The following is a 21,528-nucleotide window of genomic DNA, read 5'->3' as shown; positions in this document are numbered from 1 at the left end:
AGAAGTGGGGATGAAAAAATATCCAGCCCCCCGCCTTAGTAAGAAACTTACAGAGGATGTGTGAAAACAAAACCTTTATTTCTTCCTTGGCAATTGGCCGGCACTCCTCTCTCTCTCTCTTTCTCTCTCTGTCTCTCTCTCTCACACACACACACATACATACACACACACACAGTTCGGCATAAAATCTGAAAATGATACACCCCATTCTTTTTCTGAACACGAGACAAAAATATATCTTTGTTTGGAAGTGTGTCTTCAACATCCCAAAAGAAAAGGTGGCCAGGAGAAGTCAGATTCTGACTTATGATTGGAACATGGCTTGATGCTGGAAAACTGTTATCATAGTATTTCTGTCCTGTTATATATGAAAATAAGGGACCATCATATACAAATGAAGAGGAAGAAACCCTTAATGAGATAGCTCCCAAACTTACACTTCTTTTCATTTTCACTCCCCCCTTTCTCCTTTTCTGTGTGGCCAGTGGATAATCTCTTGGCTCTTTCATCTTTCCAAAATGGGAACAATAAATGCACTTTGAGGAGTCTGTATTCCCCCATCCATTTTGAAATTATTTGCAACATTAACATGTATAATAATTGTTTCTGGGGAGACAATCTCAGAGGGGAGTATTTTAGGTTTCCCTGAAAAGAATGATAAATAACTAAAGCTTCAAAGCTCTCTCTCTCTCTCACACACACACACAGCCCAAAAACCAAAAAACTTACAGTGGAACCAAATTGTCATCACAGACTGATAAATTTGAAATAAGATGCTGTCATGTTTTTGCTGAAATGAGAGCATAATAAAACCCAGGAGAGCAAAGTATGCTTTGTTTTGAAATCATACCAAGCATCTGGCGAGACAGTTCCTGGAATGTGCCCTGGATGCTACAACATGTATGTTTTTGGGACATTTGGCCACTGCTCCTTGTGACAACAGTTTATGGAGAACATTTAGCTGGATCTACATCAACTGCTGCCCAAAGGCTGACTTGTCACACCACACAACACTGGAGATTTTTCTGTAGAGAAGAACATGACCTTCTACTGTCACTAAACCACCAAGTCATGTTTGGGTGAACATTGTCCCCCATGAGAGTCATTTTCACAAGGTAGGGACTGCGTTTGTCTTGCTCACCATTATATCCCAGGTCTGGCACTCAAACCCACCAAAGAATCAGCTATTAAAAAGATCGATTTATTTAATGAATGAAAATTTTTTAAAAGATTTATGAATTTTGTTTTTATTTATAGATTTTATTTATTTGAGAGAAATAGCATGCCATAGAGGCAGAGGGAAAGGGAAAAGCAGACTCCCTGCTGAGCAAGGAGTCTGACTCGGGGCTCAAACCCACAACCGAGGAGATCACGACCTGAGCGAAAACCAAGAGTCGGCCGCTTAACTGACTGAGCCACCAAGGTGCCCATGAATGAAATTCTTTTGGTCAGAACAGACTAACTGGTTCAAAGTATTTCTGATGGAGATGTTTGGGGATTTGTTTTCCTGATCACAGAGCCTGATTGTAGTTTTGTGTAGTTGCAATACTACTGCTTTTCTCCTTCTCCACAGAATCCATTTCCATCAGGCACGAGCCGTCTGTCTGATGTATTTTCATTTGTGTATTTTACACTTTACGAAGGGGATTTCCCATCCACTACCTTATTTCATCCTCACAAAAACTTTCTCATATATTTTTAGGTGAGAAAATAAGTCTTAGAGAATTACGTGGTCTGACTAAGCTCTCACAGCTGGAAAATATAGAACTGAGTCTTGAATCCTTCTTTTTTTTTTTTTTTAAAGATTTTATTTATTTATTTGAGAGAGAGAGAATGAGATAGAGCATGAGAGGGAGGAGGGTCAGAGGGAGAAGCAGACTCCCTGCTGAGCAGGGAGCCCGATGCAGGACTCGATCCTGGGACTCCAGGATCATGACCTGAGCCAAAGGCAGTCGCCCAACCAACTGAGCCACCCAGGCGTCCTTGAATCCTTCTTTGTACTATGAGTTCAGTGCTCCCTTGATCATGTTCACTATGTCCCGGAGTCATGGAAAGAAAGTTAGTCACAAGCTCTTATCAGTACTAATCAATGTATGAATGGAAACTTCCTTAGAATCAGCCAGCTATCCAGAGTTCCATTGAATGGCCACTTAAAAATGAATTTGTTAAAAGTAAGTCAAATTAATTTCATTTAGAAAATTCTAGCACCTCCTGATGTAATTTGGAGACAGCCTAGAGCTTGAGAGAGCGTTAGAGAATTTTTTAGGCAGCTCTCTGAGCCCTATTTTCTCATCTATAAATTTAATATAATGACACCAGTTCGGCTAACTTCGAAGGCATGTTCTGTCAATTAAATCTAAAGTAATACACAAAAGCTCTAAAAAAAAAAAACAAAACTACACAATGTATCAATGTCAGGTGTTACTTTTTTTTTTTTTAAGATTTTATTTATTTGACAGAGAGAGACACAGCGAGAGAGGGAACACAAGCAGGGGGAGTGGGAGAGGGAAGAGCAGGCTCCCCGCCGAACAGGGAGCCCAATGCGGGGCTCCATCCCAGGACCCTGGGATCATGACCTGAGCCGAAGGCAGACGCCCAACGACTGAGCCACCCAGGCGCCCCCAGGTGTTAGTTTTATAAGTTCACAGTGTGTGTCTAAATATGGCTACTGCATTTGGAAAAACCGGGGTCTTTGGCTGGTATATATTACAAAATGAAGAGCACACTGTCACAAGTAGCCATTGCAATGGGTCACTATGCTCTTCGCATTCAGACCGTGGATATGTGAACTGTCCGTGAAATAAGTATGGTTTTGTCATTGAAAAATGTCAGTGAAGAATTTCCCCTGGAGGACAAGGTGAAATAAGAATAAAATGCCCACTGTGACCCAGCACATTTCATTTTAATCCTCATGGCAGTCCTGTGAGGGAGGTAATGTTCTCGGTTCATTTTCCAGTTATGGAAACCGAAGTTTAGAGCGTTTTTGGGAAAATCATCCAAATCATAAAGCAAATGTAGATGAGCCTCAAGACCATGATTGGTGATTATTCCAATCAAAGTCGAGGACAGTTTGGACACGCACATCAGTTAATACTAATGCCAGATAAGGCAGTGTGTCTCTTTATCTTCCAAAGTCATTGTGCCGGCGTGCTAATTGTCTTTTAAAGAAATCTCGGTTTGGCAGCTTGCTAATATCTGTGTACTATTTTAGCTTTGGGTCAATGTATTAAATGCTAGATACATAAGCATAGGCTATTTGGGGCCATTCTAACGGGGTCTCGCGAGGACAGTGTGAGGCGCCTGGACCTCCCACAAGCAAACTCTACTAGCTCTGTTAACATTAGACAGACCGATCTAATGGAGGGCCTTTTCCTAGCAGCTCATTGATTATAAATACTACTCTTAAGTATTCATATGTGGCCTAAAAAGTATTTATCCAAATGAAAATAATGATTTTCAGGAGCAGCGATGTAAATTCTGAGCATTTGTGCCATGACGACCATTGGCAGAGACTTCTTGCTTATAGTGAGTTCTCTTATGTAGAAAATTAGGCAAAAATAAAAAATGTAGTGAATAACAGTGTCATTTTTTTTTTTTCTATTTCTTTTATAGGTTGATGACCAAATGAAGCTGCTTCAGAATTGCTGGAGTGAGCTCTTAATTCTCGACCACATTTACCGACAAGTGGTACATGGAAAGGAAGGATCCATCTTCCTGGTTACTGGGCAACAAGTGAGTATAGAGATCCCCCGCCCCCCCCAAAAATGTCTTTTTATTAAGCATGTTCAGAATGGCAGGAATTTAACTAGGTCAGAAGCACTCTGGTGCTTTGAAAGGGAAAGATTGGCTGCAAATAATTTAGAAAAGCTGACTTGGTGCACTCTGTTCCTACACCGATGATTACAGTTAAACTTGTAAAAGCAAAACATAATCACAAACATTCTGCTGCTTTCACTCTGCTGGGATTGAAAGTTGTGCTTTCAAGGGTCAAAACAACTGGTAAATCAGAATTAACGATTAGTACCCAGCATTTTTTCCTTAAGTTTCTGCATTAATCTACCACACTTGTTTTGTCAGCTATTTAAAAAGCTGATACATTGTGGAATCCTTACGATTTTGGCATCATAATGGTGGAAGAGACTGATTCAAATATCATATATAAACTAAATATTTGGCATAAAGGCAAGTGAGGGAAAAGGGACAGGGGTTCCAGTTTTCAAGAGCTAGCCATCATTGAAAAGGAAAATAGAAAAAATTACTGTTAGTTCCTACTTCTTTTTTTTTTTTTTTTAAAGATTTTATTTATTTGAGAGAGAATGAGAGAGGGAGCATGGGGGGGGCGGTCAGATGGAGAAGCAGACTCCCTGCTCAGCAGGTAGCCCAATACTGACCCAATACTGGACTCAATCCTGGGACTCCAGGATCATGACCTGAGCAGAAGGCAGTCGCTTAACCAACTGAGCCATTCAGGCGCTTCCCTACTACTTTCTGAATAGATATTTGCTTAGTCAACAGATACTTACTGAACATCAACAGTGTGCCAGCCACTATTCTAGGGCATTGGCATGCATTAGTGATCAACACAGAAAAAGACCCTATCCTCACAATGCTTAACATCATAGCAGGGAAAAGCTGACCATAATGAATCATCTTATAACAAACCTGTATATAAGAAATGTATAATGTAGGGCGCCTGGGTGGCTCAGTTGGTTAAGCGACTGCCTTCGGCTCAGGTCATGATCCTGGAGTCCCGGGATCGAGTCCCACATCGGGCTCCCTGCTCGGCAGGGAGTCTGCTTCTCCCTCTGACCCTCCCCCCTCTCATGTGCTCTCTGTCTCTCTCATTCTCTCTGTCTCAGATAAATAAATAAAATCTTTAAAAAAAAAAAAAGAAAGAAATGTATAATGTATTAGAAGTCAACGTGCTGTTGAATAAAAGAAGAAAAACAAACTGAGGGTTCTAGAGGGGAGGGGGGTGGGGGAATGGGTAAGCCTGGTGATGGGTATTAAAGAGGGCACGTTCTGCATGGAGCACTGGATGTTATACGCAAACAATGAATCATGGAACACTGCATCAAAAACTAATGATACAATGTATGGTGATTAACATAACATAATAAAAAAATAAAAAAATAAAAAATAAAACTACACACACACAAAAAAAAGAAAAGAGAACATGCTGTGCAAAGGGAAATGCACACATACCCTTGGGGGTAGTAGGTTGCATCGTGACCCAAGGATTTCCATGGTCAATAAGAGTAGTTGCTTTTGTCTTAGTGAGAAGGTGATGTTTTAGCAAACACTTGAAGGAGGAGAGATCGTTGTTGGCTTCATGGATATCTGGGGAACAGAAAGTATTCAATGGACCTAAGTCCAACTTTATAGGATTTTGGCATGTCCCTCCCAGTTCTTAGCCTTCATTCAATAACTGATGTGTTATTAAAATAAATGCACGGAACATAGTGATTCCATAAGTCCATTGGGTCATTCCTATTCAGGCATCACTCCAGCGTTCAGCAATGCTTCCATACTTCAGGACTAGGGCACCGTGATCTTTTACATCCACCCATAAATGTTTATGTGCTGTGAAACCACAGCAGTGCATATTTGAAAATGAAAGGCTGTCTCCACGCCATTTGCTGTATTATTAATAAATCACATTTTCCCAATCAAATTAAAGGCAAGCACTATTTCAGAGTTTTTGCAGATTGGATCAATTCAACCATCTCCATCACTATCTGGTCCCTGTTTTTCTGTACATCTCATGAGAAAAGCCTGCTAGACGAGAAAATAAAGTCTCATGGGCTTGACTTTCTGTACTTCCAAATTTTTGTTAAGCATCTTCATCCAGTGACCCAAGTCTCTGGAGGAAATGTACCCATTTCTAGAGTTTAATCACTGGGTATGCCTCCCAACCCTCTCTCCACCCCACCCCTGTTCCCCCGCCCAGCCCTACCCAACTAGGAACTGCATTAGAAGGAGCCTCAGCCCACAAATTAATTTGATTTCATTTCCTTCTGAATTTCAGAAATCAAATGGGTTTGTGCCGTTCTTTCTCAAAGCACTTCCATGCTTGCTCTTTAGAAATACTCCTTATTTCACATTTCATTTGGCCTTAAGTGCTGCCCCTGGGTAAAGGTAATTACCATTTAAAAAGTAGAGAAAGTGCATTTCTTGTCTCTCTGATTTTCAAAACCAAGAACAGTCAGAAATAGATGGTATTTATCATCTTTAGTATCAATTACTGCTACTTCATGTTTTGTCATCACAACAGAATACAGAACTCCCTGGTGGAGAACTAGTTCTTCCCTTTCATCTTTCCTGCCACCCAGAGTCTTCTAGCTCCCTCCTGCCCTCGTAAAGTGAGTCACCTTTCTGTCAAACCCCTCTCCTACCCCTTTCCATCCAATCCAATGGAGAGCCTCATAATGATTCATTATAACTGGACATTCTGATTTATGAAAATTGTGGAACAAACCTTGTATTTTCTATTGTGGAATAGGCTAGACAAAACATTTTGAATCTATCTCTGGGCTTCCTGCAATTCTTTTTTTTTTTTTTTTTTTTGAGGATCTAGTTGGCTTTATTAAGTGATTATGAATTGGGTAGCATTCCATCTAGCAAGTAAAGAAATGCTCCTGCAATTTCTTTCTTTTTTTCGGGGGGTGGGGGAGGAGGGGAAAGGAGGGAGGGAATCTTAAGAAGGCTCAATCTCCTGACCCTGAGATCATGACCTGAGCCTTAATCAAGAGTTGAAAGCTTAACCCCCTGAGCCACCCAGGTACCCCATCCCGCAATTTCTTAAATAAAAGCAAAAGAAGTGCTATGAAGGAAGACTTTTCCAAACAAAGCATGCAACCTTTCCAAGAGAATGAGAAAGATATTTTAATGTGGAGTCATAGACCTATTTTTACATCTCTCCAGCACCCATTTAGTGCTGAATATGTTAGGTGCATGATAAATATTAGCTCATGGTACCAAAGTAGAGCCACCCTATCGTAACCTAAGTGCTTAATTAAAACAAGTTAACTCGGACTCAACACCCAGAGTATGCATCCCCACCATGTTTCCACATCTCATCTATACCTTTTTATACCTTCCCATTTTCTGTGGTGGGGCTGAGACCCCAGCATTGGTCTGACTTTCAGAAGTTGCTTTTCACTGCAGTAGGCTCCCCAGCCTGAGATGCAGGGATATAGGTGAAAATATTAAGTAAAATTTTCTTAGGACAGTAAATACCTCCCTAGCTGCAAGTGTGGGAAAACCTAGATTTTTTTGTTAAAACAACAATAACAATAATAAATTATTTGGAGTATGCTAGTTTTTTTTTTTTTAAAGATTTTATTTATTTATTTGAGAGAGAGAGAATGAGAGAGAACACATGAGAGGGGGGAGGGTCAGAGGGAGAAGCAGACTCCCTGCCGAGCAGGGAGCCCGATGCGGGACTTGATCCCGGGACTCCAGGATCATGACCTGAGCCGAAGGCAGTCGCTTAACCACCTGAGCCACCCAGGCGCCCTGGAGTATGCTAGTTTTAAGAAGATTGTTAAAGTAATGCTGAATGGAAAGGAAAGACCATATGAAGACTTAAGAGTAGGGCAATATTCGGGGGGGGATGATTTTTTTTTTTAAGATTTTATTTATTCGAGAGAGAGAGAGTGGGGAGAGGAGCAGAGGGAGAGGGACAAGCAGACACTGAGCTCAGCGTGGAGCTAGATGTGGGGCTCGGTCTCAGGACCCCAAGACATGACCTGAGCTGAAACCAAGAGTAGGATGCCCAAGTGACTGAGCCACCCACACACCCTAGGGAGAACATGATTTTTAAAAGGAAAATGTATGGAGGGAGTTGAAGAAAGCAAAAAGAGAGAGAACTTCCTCTTTCTTAGTATATAGTCTAACAGCAGGGAAACTATGGATAGAGTATATTTTCATTACTAGTGCAGGCTGCTTGCTCTCTGGTATGAAAATTGTGTGTGTGTCTATTATACACGTTGGTCTAGTTTAGAATCGAATTGACCTGTGTTCGAGTTCCTATTCCAAACCTTACTAGCTATGCCGTCTTGGGCAACTCCCTTTACTGTTCAAGTTTCAGTGTCCTCACCTATCCAGTGGGGGTTGTAGAGGAATCTGCCTCAGAGAATTGCCATAGGAATTATAAGAAATAGTTCTGTAAAGTGCAGACATGAAAATTAGAAGCTATCAGAACTAATCTAACATGAAGCTGACATGTATGAAGTCAACAGTCCTATGAAGAAAGTACTATTTATTATTACTATCATCCCCATTTTACAGATGAGGAACTGAGACAAAGGGAGGTAAAATAATTGGTGCAAGGTCAAAATACAACTAATAAAAGCAGTAGAATGTTCCAGTCTAGGAAACCTGGTGCCAAAGTTCGTGTTTTGTTTTGTTTTTTTCTTTTGCGATTTTATTTATTTATTTTAGAGACAGAGAAAGAGTGAGGGGAGGAGCAGAGGGAGAGGGACAAGCAGACTCCAAGCTGAGCGCAGAGCCTGACACAGGGCTCGATCTCACAACCTGAGCTGAAATTAAGAGTCAGATGATCAATCAACTGAGCCACCCAGGCGCCCCATTGTTTTGTGTTCTTAACCAACATGCTATACTGCTTTTCTATATACCTCACAGACGCTACAGAGCTTGCTTTCACCATAGGCTCTCAATTGGGTCTTCATGTATAATTTCTGTGCATGGCAGCTTCTATGGAACTTCCAAGCAAGACATTCATTTCTTTATTGAGTCTAAATACATAAATGGCTTTGTTTTATTTATTTATAAATTTTTTGGTGTGGCATTGTAAACACATCGTAAAAATAAATTTTAACATCAGAAGTATTTTAACATGATTATTACTTACCATTTTAAAATTATTTCAGCATTAAGAAAATGCTAGAAAGAAGGAAAAGGGTCGTTCATAATGCCACCACCCTAAATCAACTGTTTTTGTTGAGTTTTCTTCCTAAATGTGGGGTTTTCTTAGTTTTCTAAAGGAAATAATTCCTCTGCCACCAAAACACATTGACCTACTACCACAGATTTGTGCAGAATGTGAACTTTGAAACAATGATAGAAGCTGCAAGTCATGATGTTGATATCATGGTGAAAATAAACAACATTATTTCAAGGTAGCATGTAAAATACCCCTATGGGCAGCTGAACACTCACCTACAGGAGAAAAACAACTTGATTCACTTAATTTAAAAACATTTCTGAAGGCCTGATAATTGAAGGAAAATCGAAGATGTGGTGGAGGGGAGTTAGACACAGTCCTGCACTCAGTGGTAATAAGAGGTGTAATTTATCGTCTAATGACGGTGATGACTGAGCCTTGCATCGTGCTTTGCACTGTGCACTTTCACAGGTAAGCTGCATGACACAGATTCAGAGAAGATGGGAGGAAGGTTCAGAGGAGGACGTGCAAAGGGAGTCAGATGGGCATGTGAAGCTGTCCAGATTCCAGTTCTAGAAGGAAGTGCCTTATTTCTACAGTGACAGTGTTTGACCAAACTCCTTTGCAGGTGGAGACAGAAACTGAGAGCAGTGACAAGGAATTTCTGGATAAAACTTTAACTAAACTAACTAAACTTTAACGAAACTCCACCACCTTTTTCAGCCTCAACCAGAAGAAATACGGTACTCCCAAATCATTCATTAGACATTTCCAGGTTTGGGGTGTCTGGGTGGCTCAGTCTGTTAAGCATCTCCCTTCAGCTCAGGTCATGATCCCAGTCCTGGGATTGAGTTCCTCATTGAGCTCCTTGCTCAGCAGGGAGCCTGTTTCTCCCTCTGCCTGCCTCTCCCCCTGCTTGTGTGTGGGCACTCTCTCTCTCTCTCTCTCTTTCTCTCTGTCAAATAAATAAATAAAATCTTTAAAAAAAAAAAAAGAAATTTCCAGGTTTGCTTATAGAATTTTCTCAACTGCCCCGTGGTGATTTCTTCTAGAACAAATGAAAATATTTTATTTATTTATTTGACAGAGAGATAGCGAGAGAGGGAACACAAGCAGGGGGAGTGGGAGAGGGAGAAGCAGGCTTCCCACCAAGCAGGGAGCCCGATGCGGGGCTTGATCCCAGGACTCTGGGATCAGGACCTGAGCCGAAGGCAGATGCTTAACGACTGAGCCACCCAGGCACCCCTATGCTGTTTATTTTAAGATTAATAAATAGTATTATTAAATATGCCTCAGTCTATAATATCCTATAGTCTTGATACAAAGGCGACCCAGGAAGCAATTTTGTGTCAGCTTGAGCATGCATGTACTGTCTACACAATGCTTTATAGCAACTCTGCTAGACAAACTAAGGAATGCAAGGCCTCAGGTACTCCTTGACCCAGTATTCTGGTATTTTCCTCCTGAACGCATCTCACGGTAAATAATGTGATGCATTTGTTACAACAGAGAAGGAAGAAAAAGACTAGACTGAATTTTTTTTAAGTGAGGGGGATCTCCAGGGAACTGCTACTTGGAGTTTGAAGAGAGAGAAGAAAGTTAGATAAAATAGCATAACTTTTCTCAAAAGTCCCATGGCTAGCGTGCCTAGCACATTATGTTCGCTAAATAAATGTTTGCAGAATCGAGTCCCTTCATAGTTCATTGAGATCTAGAGTAATTGAAATAATCCCACTGCAAAGAATAGCCCAGGGCACTACTACCTAGTATTGAAATGAGGATTTGATGCTTCACACCAAATTTCTTACTTAAACCTAAGGTCAGCCATCATGCATTCATTGTCTTTTAATCAGACATCTATATAAGCATATGTTAAATAATCTTGTTAAGCAAAAGAAATAATTATCGGTAATATTATTAATTATTAGTATTAGTAACATAATAATTAGTATTAATATTATCAGTAACATCAGGATTATCAAATCAATTCTATATTTTTAACATCTTAGAATTATGACAAGAATTCGTTTCTATCCAGTATTTTAAGATTTTTTTTTTTTTTTTTTTTTTTTGAGAGAGAGAGAATGAAAGACAGAGAGCATGAGAGGGAGGAGGGTCAGAGGGAGAAGCAGACTCCCCGCCGAGCAGGGAGCCCGACGCGGGACTCGATCCCGGGACTCCAGGATCATGACCTGAGCCGAAAGCAGCCGCTTAACCAACTGAGCCACCCAGGCGCCCCAAGATTTTATTTATTTTTATTTTTATTTTTTTTTTATTTATTTATTCATGAGAGACAGAGAGAGAGAGAGAGAGAGGCAGAGGGAGAAGCAGGCTCCCAAGGAGCAGGGAGCCCGATGCGGGACTCGATCCCAGGACGCTGGGATCATGACCTGAGCCGAAGGCAGACGCTTAACCATCTGAGCCACCCAGGCGCCCCTCTATCCAGTATTTTAAAAATATGCACACAAAACATATCTGTGTGTATATATATACTTATATATATATGGATAACAATAGAGTACTTTGAAGTGGGATTGCTTTTAGTATTTGCATATTGTAGCTAATTAACAGCCCCTGTAACATCATCCTAAGGGATAGGTCTACCAGCAACTTATTCATTATCTTCTATTATTGTGTATCATATTAAAATGACGGACATCTTACACTGTACAAGTCATCAAAAATTTCAGTTATTAGAACTAAAAGCAATTTAGCTAAAACTGTTTCTGCCTTCATGATGAGTGAAATTTATCCAAAGGGGACATCAGCATATAGTATTTCTTCAATATCTGCCTTGAGTTTAATGGCACAAAGATTACATGTAAGAGAGCAATAAATTAATTTTACTAAGTACATAAAAGACAAGGCCAGCTGCTCCTAAAATGAGCACAAACCCTGCATTCAACAATGAAAATATAATTATGTTTGTAATAAAATGTAAGGAAGTTGCAGATCTGTGTGCTCTTTCAGGATTAAACCACCTATCCTCCTTTAGAGCCATGCAATTTGATAAATTATCCTTGAAGGAAGTGTTATTGGAGCTCGCATTTAATAAGCATGTCTGAGCTTTCAAATTAGCATGTAAATAAATGTATAGCTATAAAGTTGTTGGCATGCCAATTGATTTCCTGAAGTTCAACTCACTAAATGTCTCTCAGTAAATAGAATCTTATGAAACATTTTCAGTTCCTTTCGGGTATAATATACTGTATTTTCAAGTATAAAATTCTAGGACTTGAACTTAGTATTACACACCTGTTAGAACTGTACACATATCGAATTTTAATTAACCGATCTTTAAAAAAATGAGGTTCTGGTTAATTACTACATTTTCAAGCATGCTGTTCTAGTATTTGAACTTCTTGCATACTTGTTAGAACTCTATACATATCAAAACTTAGTTAACTTTACACTATGAAAAATTAATTAGTACCAACATATTTGTGGTTTATTGTAGTGCACTTTCCTTTTTGAAGGCTTCACTTATGATTTTGATTAAAATGTGCTATGTATATACTAAGCTCCGGCTGCAGTGCGTTCAACAGCTGATTCCAAGCTTAAATTGGTAGTGTTAACCCAAGTACTCTCATTTACTGATAATCACAGAAATGGGAGGCACCTTATTATCCTCTAGCTTAACTGCTTTATTTAAAGATCAGGAAACCAAGGGATGGAGACTCCATATGACTTGTCCAAGATGCTTCGTTTGTAAATGGCCGTGTTGGCCCAGATCTCCTGTGTTGTCCCAGTTTTCTTCCACCTCTGTGACCCCATGGGGCCTTCCTGCTGTCATTCACTCACCTATCCTATTTGTCCCTGTAGGATTTCTATTATTACCTGGGAGTAGTGAGACCATGTATAGTTGCTAAAGAATTGAGAGCTCAGGCACCACTTTTAAGTAAGAAGAACTTCCCTGGAGTAGAAAGATCTCTTGTAAGAGAACTGGCAAAGTGAAAGCTGAGACATCCCTTTGGGGGCTAGGCAGATCATCATAATGGGGTCCACAGTGTTCATCTGCTTGTCCTCTCTGCTTCCCGCTCAGGATTCTGGTTGCCTGGGTCCCGGCCCTTTCTTTCACACATTCTGAAACAGAAACCAAAGGAGTTCCTAGAACACTTAATGTTTAAATTTAGTGGACAGAAGCCAGCACATGGACAAAGCAGGGAGGACAGTGCTGTGCTTGATACAAGAGCAGACCTAGAACACACATTAACTGTGCCTTTTTCATGCATAGTTGACTCTATATAAACTGATTGACACATTTGGGCGTCATCCTTCCACTCACTCCTAATTTTTCTCACTCTTGAAAAAAGGTTTCTGTATACCCAGTATTCTCTAGTTAAAGCTGAAAATTCAACTCATCATATTTACACAATAAAAAAAAATCCTTTCTGCCTTGTTTTTAATTGCAAATTCTACTCTAGGGACTAGTTCTCCTGCTTAGGAGGCAGCCCTGTGCCTTCTCCTGGAGAAGCAAGTGCAGTCAATTATGGTAATGAAATGTCAATAAATATAAAAATTTAATACAGTCTGCTCCGGGTGAGTGGCAGATGAGGACTTGCCTCCCAGACAAATTTGCTGCGGCTGCAAATATTAAATGCACCTGAAAGAGTATCTGGTTGCCTGAAAGCTCTCCGGTACAAAAAGGATGGGAGCATCAGGTACCAACGGGGCTTTCCCATTACGCTATAATTCAGCAGCAAAGCCAGTACCATCATTGACAGCCATCCCAACAACTTAACTTATTATTATAAGCTGCACTTTTTATGTCCCCCTGAATAAGATTGGTGCATTGCAGCACGTTTTTTTTTAATGAAGAAGAAAATAAGCCCTTTTTGTTATGTTTTCCATATCAAGAAATTATTCCTCTTAATAAGATCATTGCTGTCTTTAGAGAGAAATGTATTAATAATCATATGAATGAAAATAGTAGTTGTTGCTTTTTAGGAAGCAACCCGCTAAAGAATAATCTAAATGCGATTCTTTCATCATCCACAAGCATGCATTCTTGGACAATGACTGCTTTAAAACATAGTCCCTTAATAAAATAAAAATGGAAACATACCTCTGCCTTCACTTTCCTCATGCACTAATGTCATTGTGCGCACGTAGAATGCTGTTCTGGATTCAATTTTTTTTTTGATAGTATAGTTTATTTATTTATTTATTTTAAAGATTTTATTTATTTATTTGAGAGAGAGAGAATGAGAGAGAGCACATGAGAGGGGGGAGGGTCAGAGGCAGAAGCAGGCTCCCTGCCAAGCAGGGAGCCCGATGCGGGACTCGATCCAGGGACTCCAGGATCATGACCTGAGCCGAAGGCAGTCGCTTAACCAACTGAGCCACCCAGGCGCCCAGTATAGTTTTCTTTAAACTGATCTGTGAGAGTTAAAAATTTTAACCTTATGTGATAATGTAATTTCACAATAGAAAAAAGATGAAGGTATATACCTGTGGAATTAGGTAGCCAAAATCTGTTCCCTACAAAGCTTATCAAAATGATTAGATTTATCAGCATAATTATGATGCATCTCAGAATCATAGCATGTCTCAAACCATTTTCATGGGGAATGTCCCCTCTGTTACAAATCTCTAGTGCAATCTGATTTTACCCACAATTTCTAAAAGTTGCAAATAAAATATTTGTTTCTGATTCTTTTTTGTTGTTGTTTCTGATTCTGACAGTCATTACAACTGATTCTGTGTTGCAGGTGGATTATTCCATAATAGCGTCCCAAGCCGGGGCCACCCTCAACAATCTCATGAGTCATGCACAGGAGTTAGTGGTAAAGCTTCGCTCTCTACAGTTTGATCAACGAGAGTTTGTGTGTCTGAAATTCTTGGTGCTCTTTAGTTTAGGTAAGGAATCCTTTTCTCATACTCTGTACAACCAGATGTTATTAGATGATGCCGAACTCTGAGTGTCGCGAAGTCAGTGCATGCTTTTGTTCTACGGAGATAATGCCCTCCTTTTCAAATCCCTAAGTCGTCAAACGTGAATACATTCTTATGTATATATTTCTGCATGACTCAGCGCCTGTGAGTAGATGGGTTGGGGCATGGAAAAGGAGTTATTAGATGGGAGTCCTAAAGTTTCTCCCGTAATGGACATGATGAGTAGGCAGCAGCCATAGAAAGCCGAATGGAGATGGCTTAGGAAAGACGTATGGTATCAAATTGTAGCCATCCTTCCGCTGTTGATCATTTCTGTGTGCCTTTTGTTAGAGCTTGCAAGCTACTGCTGTTTTTATTGTAAAATATGTGTAGTAATTAAAAACCTGTTTCTTAAATCTCGATCAGGATTAACCAGAGAATGTTTATAACTAGATGCATCACTATTCAAGTATATAAGATGATGGTTGTCAAGGGGAAAGGATGCTTCTTTAGGAAAGCTTTGGAGAAGAAAGATAACTAAGCAAGACAGATTGGCTAAATCAAGGTTCTCAGTGAGTCAGTTGAGAAAAATCACCACTGCTTGGAATAAAAAAAGGATTAAGGAGATGGATTTTTATTGACTTCAAAGGAACAGATTTTTCTGCCTGTCCCATACTTGATTTCTGTATTTTCTTGGCTTAATAAAGCCAACTTAAATAAACTTTTTGCCAAGTCCATTTATTACTTATTGGCAGACAGCTGAGGGAGGCAACTTCCCCTGAATGAAAAAAAAATGCAGAAATCAGATTTACCAACATATGTTTTTTCTTTAGTCTTCAGTTATAAGATAGTTGTGAACTCATAGCCTAAGAAATAAAACAATGAAACAAACTACAAAGTAAAACAGATGTGTCTACTCTCCAGATTTGGTACTTTCGCTTTAAAATTCCTCTTGACAGCGTTGCACAACTGTTGCTAATAAAGGGATAGTTTGAAGTAATAGGACCAGAGTTAATTTTTCACATGTAGTCAACACTTAAAATAAGAAGAACGTTTTCATATTTTGGAAAATGTGATAAATATAGCAAAGAGAAATGTTACTGAAAATTTGAAAAGACAACAGAATTTCATAGATGTAGTGTTCAAAGGTTTACAGTGCCAGGACTGGATCCCGTGTGGTTTCTGTATTAACCACTATAAATAGGAAAGTTCTATTCAAGTGAGTCAACATCTTTTACCCATGAACAGTTTTTAGAAAATCAAGAGGAAGATAGCACAGGCCTGCTTGCTCTAATCTCACAAATCATTCTGGTGTATGGCAAGATCTTAGTCTTTTCAATGAGCACATTTGATCAGTGATTAAATGGAAAGAGTGGTAATATATGTGTAAGGAATCTCACAGCATCTTAGTGATAAAATATTTAAAGAGAGTCATCTCACTTCAGTGGTATTTTAAATTAGTTGAATAACTGCATTACATTTGAAGATGTAGACATTAACCATGGGCCATGTTTTGTTTTCCTCACGTTTATCTTCCTTCATCATTTTTCAAAATTATTAGGTTCTCTGCCAATACTAAGGAAGTAGGGGCTGGAGTGGTGGTTCTAAAGTGCTTTCAATCTTTGAACCTCACAAATTATCATCCTGAACCATTGGGCCATGTATTTCCCAGAACCTCAACCACACACTCTCTTATCTGAATGTGTTGACTGTGTCAGGAGTCTGGGGACCACTGAATAACTAACTTAGTGTCCCTTAAAATTCTGCCTGTTTGTTGTTTAAGCAAAAAAAAAGAAAGCATGGATTTCATATCAGAGGTAAATAGAGTTTTGGCCAAAGTTTATTTTTTTTTCTCAAGAGTTTGTTTTTAAAGAAGCAAGAAGATGGTAACTGGCAATAACGTTCAGGTAGTTTCCAATTTGCAAATGGAAACTATATCCCCCCAGAAAAACAATAATAAATAATCTTTTTTGGGCAGCTTTATTGAGGTGTGTGGATAATTAACCTTTGGGTACCCATGCCAGTCCCCAATCACCTGTTTTGCCTGTAATGGGAATGAAATCATAGCAGCGCCACCCTTGAAAGCTGAGCCCAAGTCCAGATTTGATACCTGCTGTCTCAAACCCTCATGAGCTCTGCACACACACCTCCTACACCCCGCCCCAAATCTGAAAACCTTTACATTCTGATCCCAGCTCAGCCTTCAGACTCTCTGATCCTGGAGTAAAACGAGGACTTTGTGGACTGATCATAGGTCAGGGGCTGCGTTGAGAGAGGACTGCAGCAGTATTCTCTTGGTGGGTGATGAAACCGGGTTTACCACATGGAGCTGGTGAGAAAAAGTAGGATGTGAGCCCTAGCAGGTACAACATTCTAAGCCAGAAGAATGTCTGGTGCAAAAGCATGAAGGCAAGAAAGAGCAAGACGAGTTCGAGAGCTAGTTGGAGATCAAGATGGCTTGAGGGAAGCCTCAGTTATGACCGGAGGGGTGGGCAAGAGCCTGGTCAAGGAGGTCCTTAAGGCATTCAACAGATGCTTCTGAGCACTTTTCTGTGACAGGTGCTGAGGTAGACACTGGGGATACAGTGGTAAACAAAAGTAGGTGCCATGATCTTCATTCTGTAGGCAATTAGGAAGTATAGCTGGATTCTTTTAAAAAAAGGGGTGAAGTATGGTTAATGTAAGTTGATTTGCTTTTCTGGTAGTAATGTGGAAAGTGGACTGGAGACAAACAAGGCCGGAAACTTTGTGTTCAGAGGTGGTTTTAATACTCCACGGAGATAGGAATGCGCTGACATGAACAAGGTATAGGATGCAACCATGTGACAGAGTTACGAAGATGAAGGCCCGCATGAGTCTCAGGTTTCTGGGTGCTTGAACCAGAATAGAAAACTCTAGAGGAGCAGTAGCTGATTAGCTGAGCCAAATCAGATTCCAGTAGAAACCATCCTCCTCTTAAAAGTCATTCTTCACTAAAGCTGATTCCTGATGCCATGAAAAGCTAATGACAGGGCTAACTTAAATGTATGGCTGACTAAAAATTTTCCATTCTACTAATTTCTTTTTTTTCTTCCTCAAATTGTATCCAGGACAGACATCAATTAGTTAAGCTGGTTGAAAAAAGAAGTAAAAGTAAAAAATGCTCCTTCTCTCAGAATATTTCTGTATATAATATAGTAGGCTCTGGGGGCCCAGTCTGCTAGTAATGTTTTCTTAAAATCCTGTTAAATTTATATATATATATGTATAAAATAATTTTTAAAAATTTTCCTTAACTATGAGATAACATAATTTGAGCCTATTGATAACTTGGCAGAAGAGGAGATACTCTACATTGGCTATTTAAACCAGATGACCCAAGAGAAGATAAAATAACATTTTTGATGTTTATCTCTTGGTTTGTACTCCCACCTTCTAAAAAGGAATCAAAGTGACTGATGAAAGGAAATTTGCTGTCACCAAATGCAGAAATAAATCTCATAGAAGTATGTGGAATCATGACCCTCAAATAATGTCATCATTACATGTGTTCCAAAGATGAGCAGAATTCCCACAAACTTGATCTGAAGACAAATGCAGAACTGGGAAGCAGTCACCTGGTTTCTGACCTCAGCATCCTGAATAGTGTCCTTACATGTTCATGCCTGTCAGGAATATCACTGTGACTTCAGTGCTCAAAGCAACGAGTAATCAGAATGTGCCAACTAAGAGGTTACTCTGGCTTTTGGATTTTCTTAGCCTCAAGACTCAATGGCTGGATGCTGCCGGACTCTTGTTATATCCCAGGTGGCAAGAGAAAGTACTAGAGGCATATTGCATCTTATTTCCCCTAATGAATGCCCTTGATTTGTTGTAAATTATTCTCTTCTTTGCCCAGCCAGTGTTTCTCAAAGCGCTGTTTTGTATTCCGCTGAGTTAAAGAGATTGTTATTCTCTTTGAGGGGATTTTCCCAGCCTAAAAAGTAACTAATATGTGCCCCAAGTGTAGGCTCTCTAAGTGCACTGGCTAGAGTGGAAGATTCTGCTCTGCCTTTCTGCAGACAATGCTCTAGACTGGGTCTCAGGTGGGGTTAGAAATTGTCCTTCACTTTTCTCTGTATCCCAGGTCTCTGGCACATTGCCTGGTACACAGTAGAAGCTTAACAAAATATTACTGGTGAAAAAGATGCATACGTGGATTTACTTAATTTTAAATTCAAAACAAAGCCTTCACCAAAGTGGTTTGTGACATGTAATAGGAGGTTGTCATATCTCAAGTTCAGGTTGGTTTTCTGAGACTAGTTTCTTCAGAGAACTCTCTGATACCTCCTCAAAATTAAATTATTTCTATTATCAGTTTGCATTCTCCCAATGTATAAGGGGAGATGTTCATTTATTAGCTCTTTGGGAAAGCTGACTTGCAGAAAGACTAGAGAGAATATTCATGGCTAACACTAGGTGATAAATGCATGTCTGTTCCAAGCAAGTACAAGATCATAGGCTTTCGGCCCATGTCAGTTAACAGTAGTTGAGGAATGTTGTACAACTCCTTCTTGATATTGATGGAATCCTGTCTATGCTGAAATGGCTAGACAAAGTCATATCTTTGTTCATCGTGGTAGCTCTTTGCTTCACACACAAAATTTCCAAATTTTGAATGAAGTATTGATTACACCATCACACATCCCAGGCAAGATTCATCCTCATGGAGGCAGACCCAGGGAAGATGGGTTGTGGTTGCCTTGGGGAATGGCTCACCTGGGAGAGCTACCGCCCATTAGATGCCCTCACCCAAACTGCCACCTGAGCCTTCTCGATAGAGAAGCACTGAACGTGCAATGGGCATAGATCAAGAACAAAGCTGGCTGCACAGTTGTTTGATTCATCTCCAGGTTTGGTTCAGGCATTCTTTAGTGTCAGACCACAACTCCTTTACTTTCAAAGAGTGACACACGTTATCTCTAATGTAAATTACTATCCAAGCAATTGGTGAAATGTCCCAGGATAAAACAGTATATTTGTGACTTGACCCACAAATTGTAAAGGGTTTAATGGATGAATAACATTTTCAGGCCTTAAAAGACCTTTGAAATCATGATTTGGAAGGAGAAAATGAACAAAGCTTTTTTTCCCCATGTCTGTTGTGGCTACTTTGAATATCTAAGGCTGACATTTAGTACGGTTGTTCGGTTGTTCTAGTACTATTCATGAAGCAAAGGCTTTTTATCTATCAAATTAATAAACTAGAATGTCCATGAACACAGGAAGTATATCTGTTTGGCTCCTAGCATACCACCTGACATATATAAGTTTTTAAGAAATATTTATTGCATTCATGAAAGAAGGCTTTTGTTTCTAACTTCTAAGTTAAAAAAAAAAAGATAAAGGGAACTGGAAAAATTAGTAATAATAACAACAAAAATACAGGCACAAAATTTGAAGAATGAGAGGCTAGCAAATACCTGTGGATAAATATTAGAGAATTTGACATCTTTTTCACTTTAGAAGGTAAGGATATGTCTTCATATTATGAAAGGGATTCTCATAAGGAAAAAAGAGACTAAATAGAATCTTCCTTTGTGAATGAAATAATGAATGGAATTAAGTACTGATGATCAGTATTTAGGTTCCATTTGAATTGAGACACTCAGTGTCCGATACCAAAATGAGCCATAGAAGGAAGTGGCAGAAATGCTTTTCTCCAGTAGTGTTAATAAAACATCTTCAGGTGGGTAAATCACTTAGTTTCTCTCTTACAGAAAGAAGGACCTAAGAGATCGTTTCTCTCACTTGGTAGTTGTAAAAACTAGGTAATATATCCAACATTTTAGGGCAGAGCCAGGTCTAGAACTAACATCCCCAAATGTTAGGCTGTGTTTTCTCTGCTACAGCACATTGTCTTCTTCAGAGACATTTGAACTCATCAACCAATATTTTTACAAATACTACATACATACTAAGTCACCTTCTATATGGACAAAATGATGTAGAGAATTAGGACAATTACCTGAGGAATATGGAAGAAAAAGAAAACCAAACAGGGAACTGCTTTATATGAATTTCCAATCTTCATTGAATATACTAACTAATTATAAAACTTTTTCCTCCGCTTGGCTTCTAAATAAATCATAAGCTGTTTTTGTTTGTTTGTTTCATGATGATGTGAACTCTGGGTTTCAGGGCTTCACGAAGTTTGTAGAAAGCGTTTGCCTCATAACCTTGGTACCTCCCTCTCCAAAGAATTCCGCCTTATAGTTTATTGTTGCCTAGAGGTTTGGCATTTTCTTTGGATTATTTGCTGGACTTTAGGAAAGTTAAATGATCATAAACCTTTATTACTTACTCGTCTATTTTTTTTTTTTTTAAAGATTTTATTTATTTGACAGGGAGAGACACAGCGAGAGAGGGAACACAATCAGGGGGAGTGGGAGAGGGAGAAGCAGGCTGCCCGCGGAGCAGGGAGCCCGATGTGGGGCTCGATCCCAGGACCCTGGGATCACGACCCAAGCCAAAGGCAGACGCTTAACGACTGAGCCACCCAGGCGCCCTACTTGTCTATTTTATCATCTATTTGAGCTCCTTGTAATGTTAAAAGGAGAAAATGAACAAAAGTAACTTGGTGATCATCCTCTTCCTCTTTGGTGGTCATTGGTATTAAAAACTCTACAGTAGAAAAAGAGGAACCAAAGGGGTCTATAAGGTTGAGGAGATAAAACTCCTTGGTGGGGAGAATTAGGAAATTCTGCCTTCAGGTAGAACTTCCCACT

General features: G+C 39.6%; 1 protein-coding gene across 5 annotated transcripts in view; it reads left to right on the top strand.

The window, feature by feature from the left end:
- NR5A2 (nuclear receptor subfamily 5 group A member 2) overlaps window positions 1-21,528 on the top strand; it is a 137,644-nt gene that overhangs the window by 70,232 nt on the left and 45,884 nt on the right. For all 5 annotated transcript variants that reach the window (XM_064594038.1, XM_045877082.3, XM_064594040.1 and 2 more), the window contains 2 exons: window positions 3,613-3,732; window positions 14,620-14,767. In XM_064594038.1, the coding sequence (XP_064450108.1) occupies window positions 3,613-3,732; window positions 14,620-14,767 (268 nt within the window). The remainder of the gene's footprint in view (window positions 1-3,612; window positions 3,733-14,619; window positions 14,768-21,528) is intronic.

This window comes from Mirounga angustirostris, unplaced genomic scaffold (genome assembly GCF_029215605.1).
Source record: "Mirounga angustirostris isolate CCGP_5_RB_7025 unplaced genomic scaffold, mMirAng1.0.hap1 SCAF_6, whole genome shotgun sequence".
NCBI classification, from domain to species: Eukaryota; Metazoa; Chordata; class Mammalia; order Carnivora; family Phocidae; genus Mirounga; species Mirounga angustirostris.
This window is presented reverse-complemented; position numbering and strand designations above follow the sequence as displayed.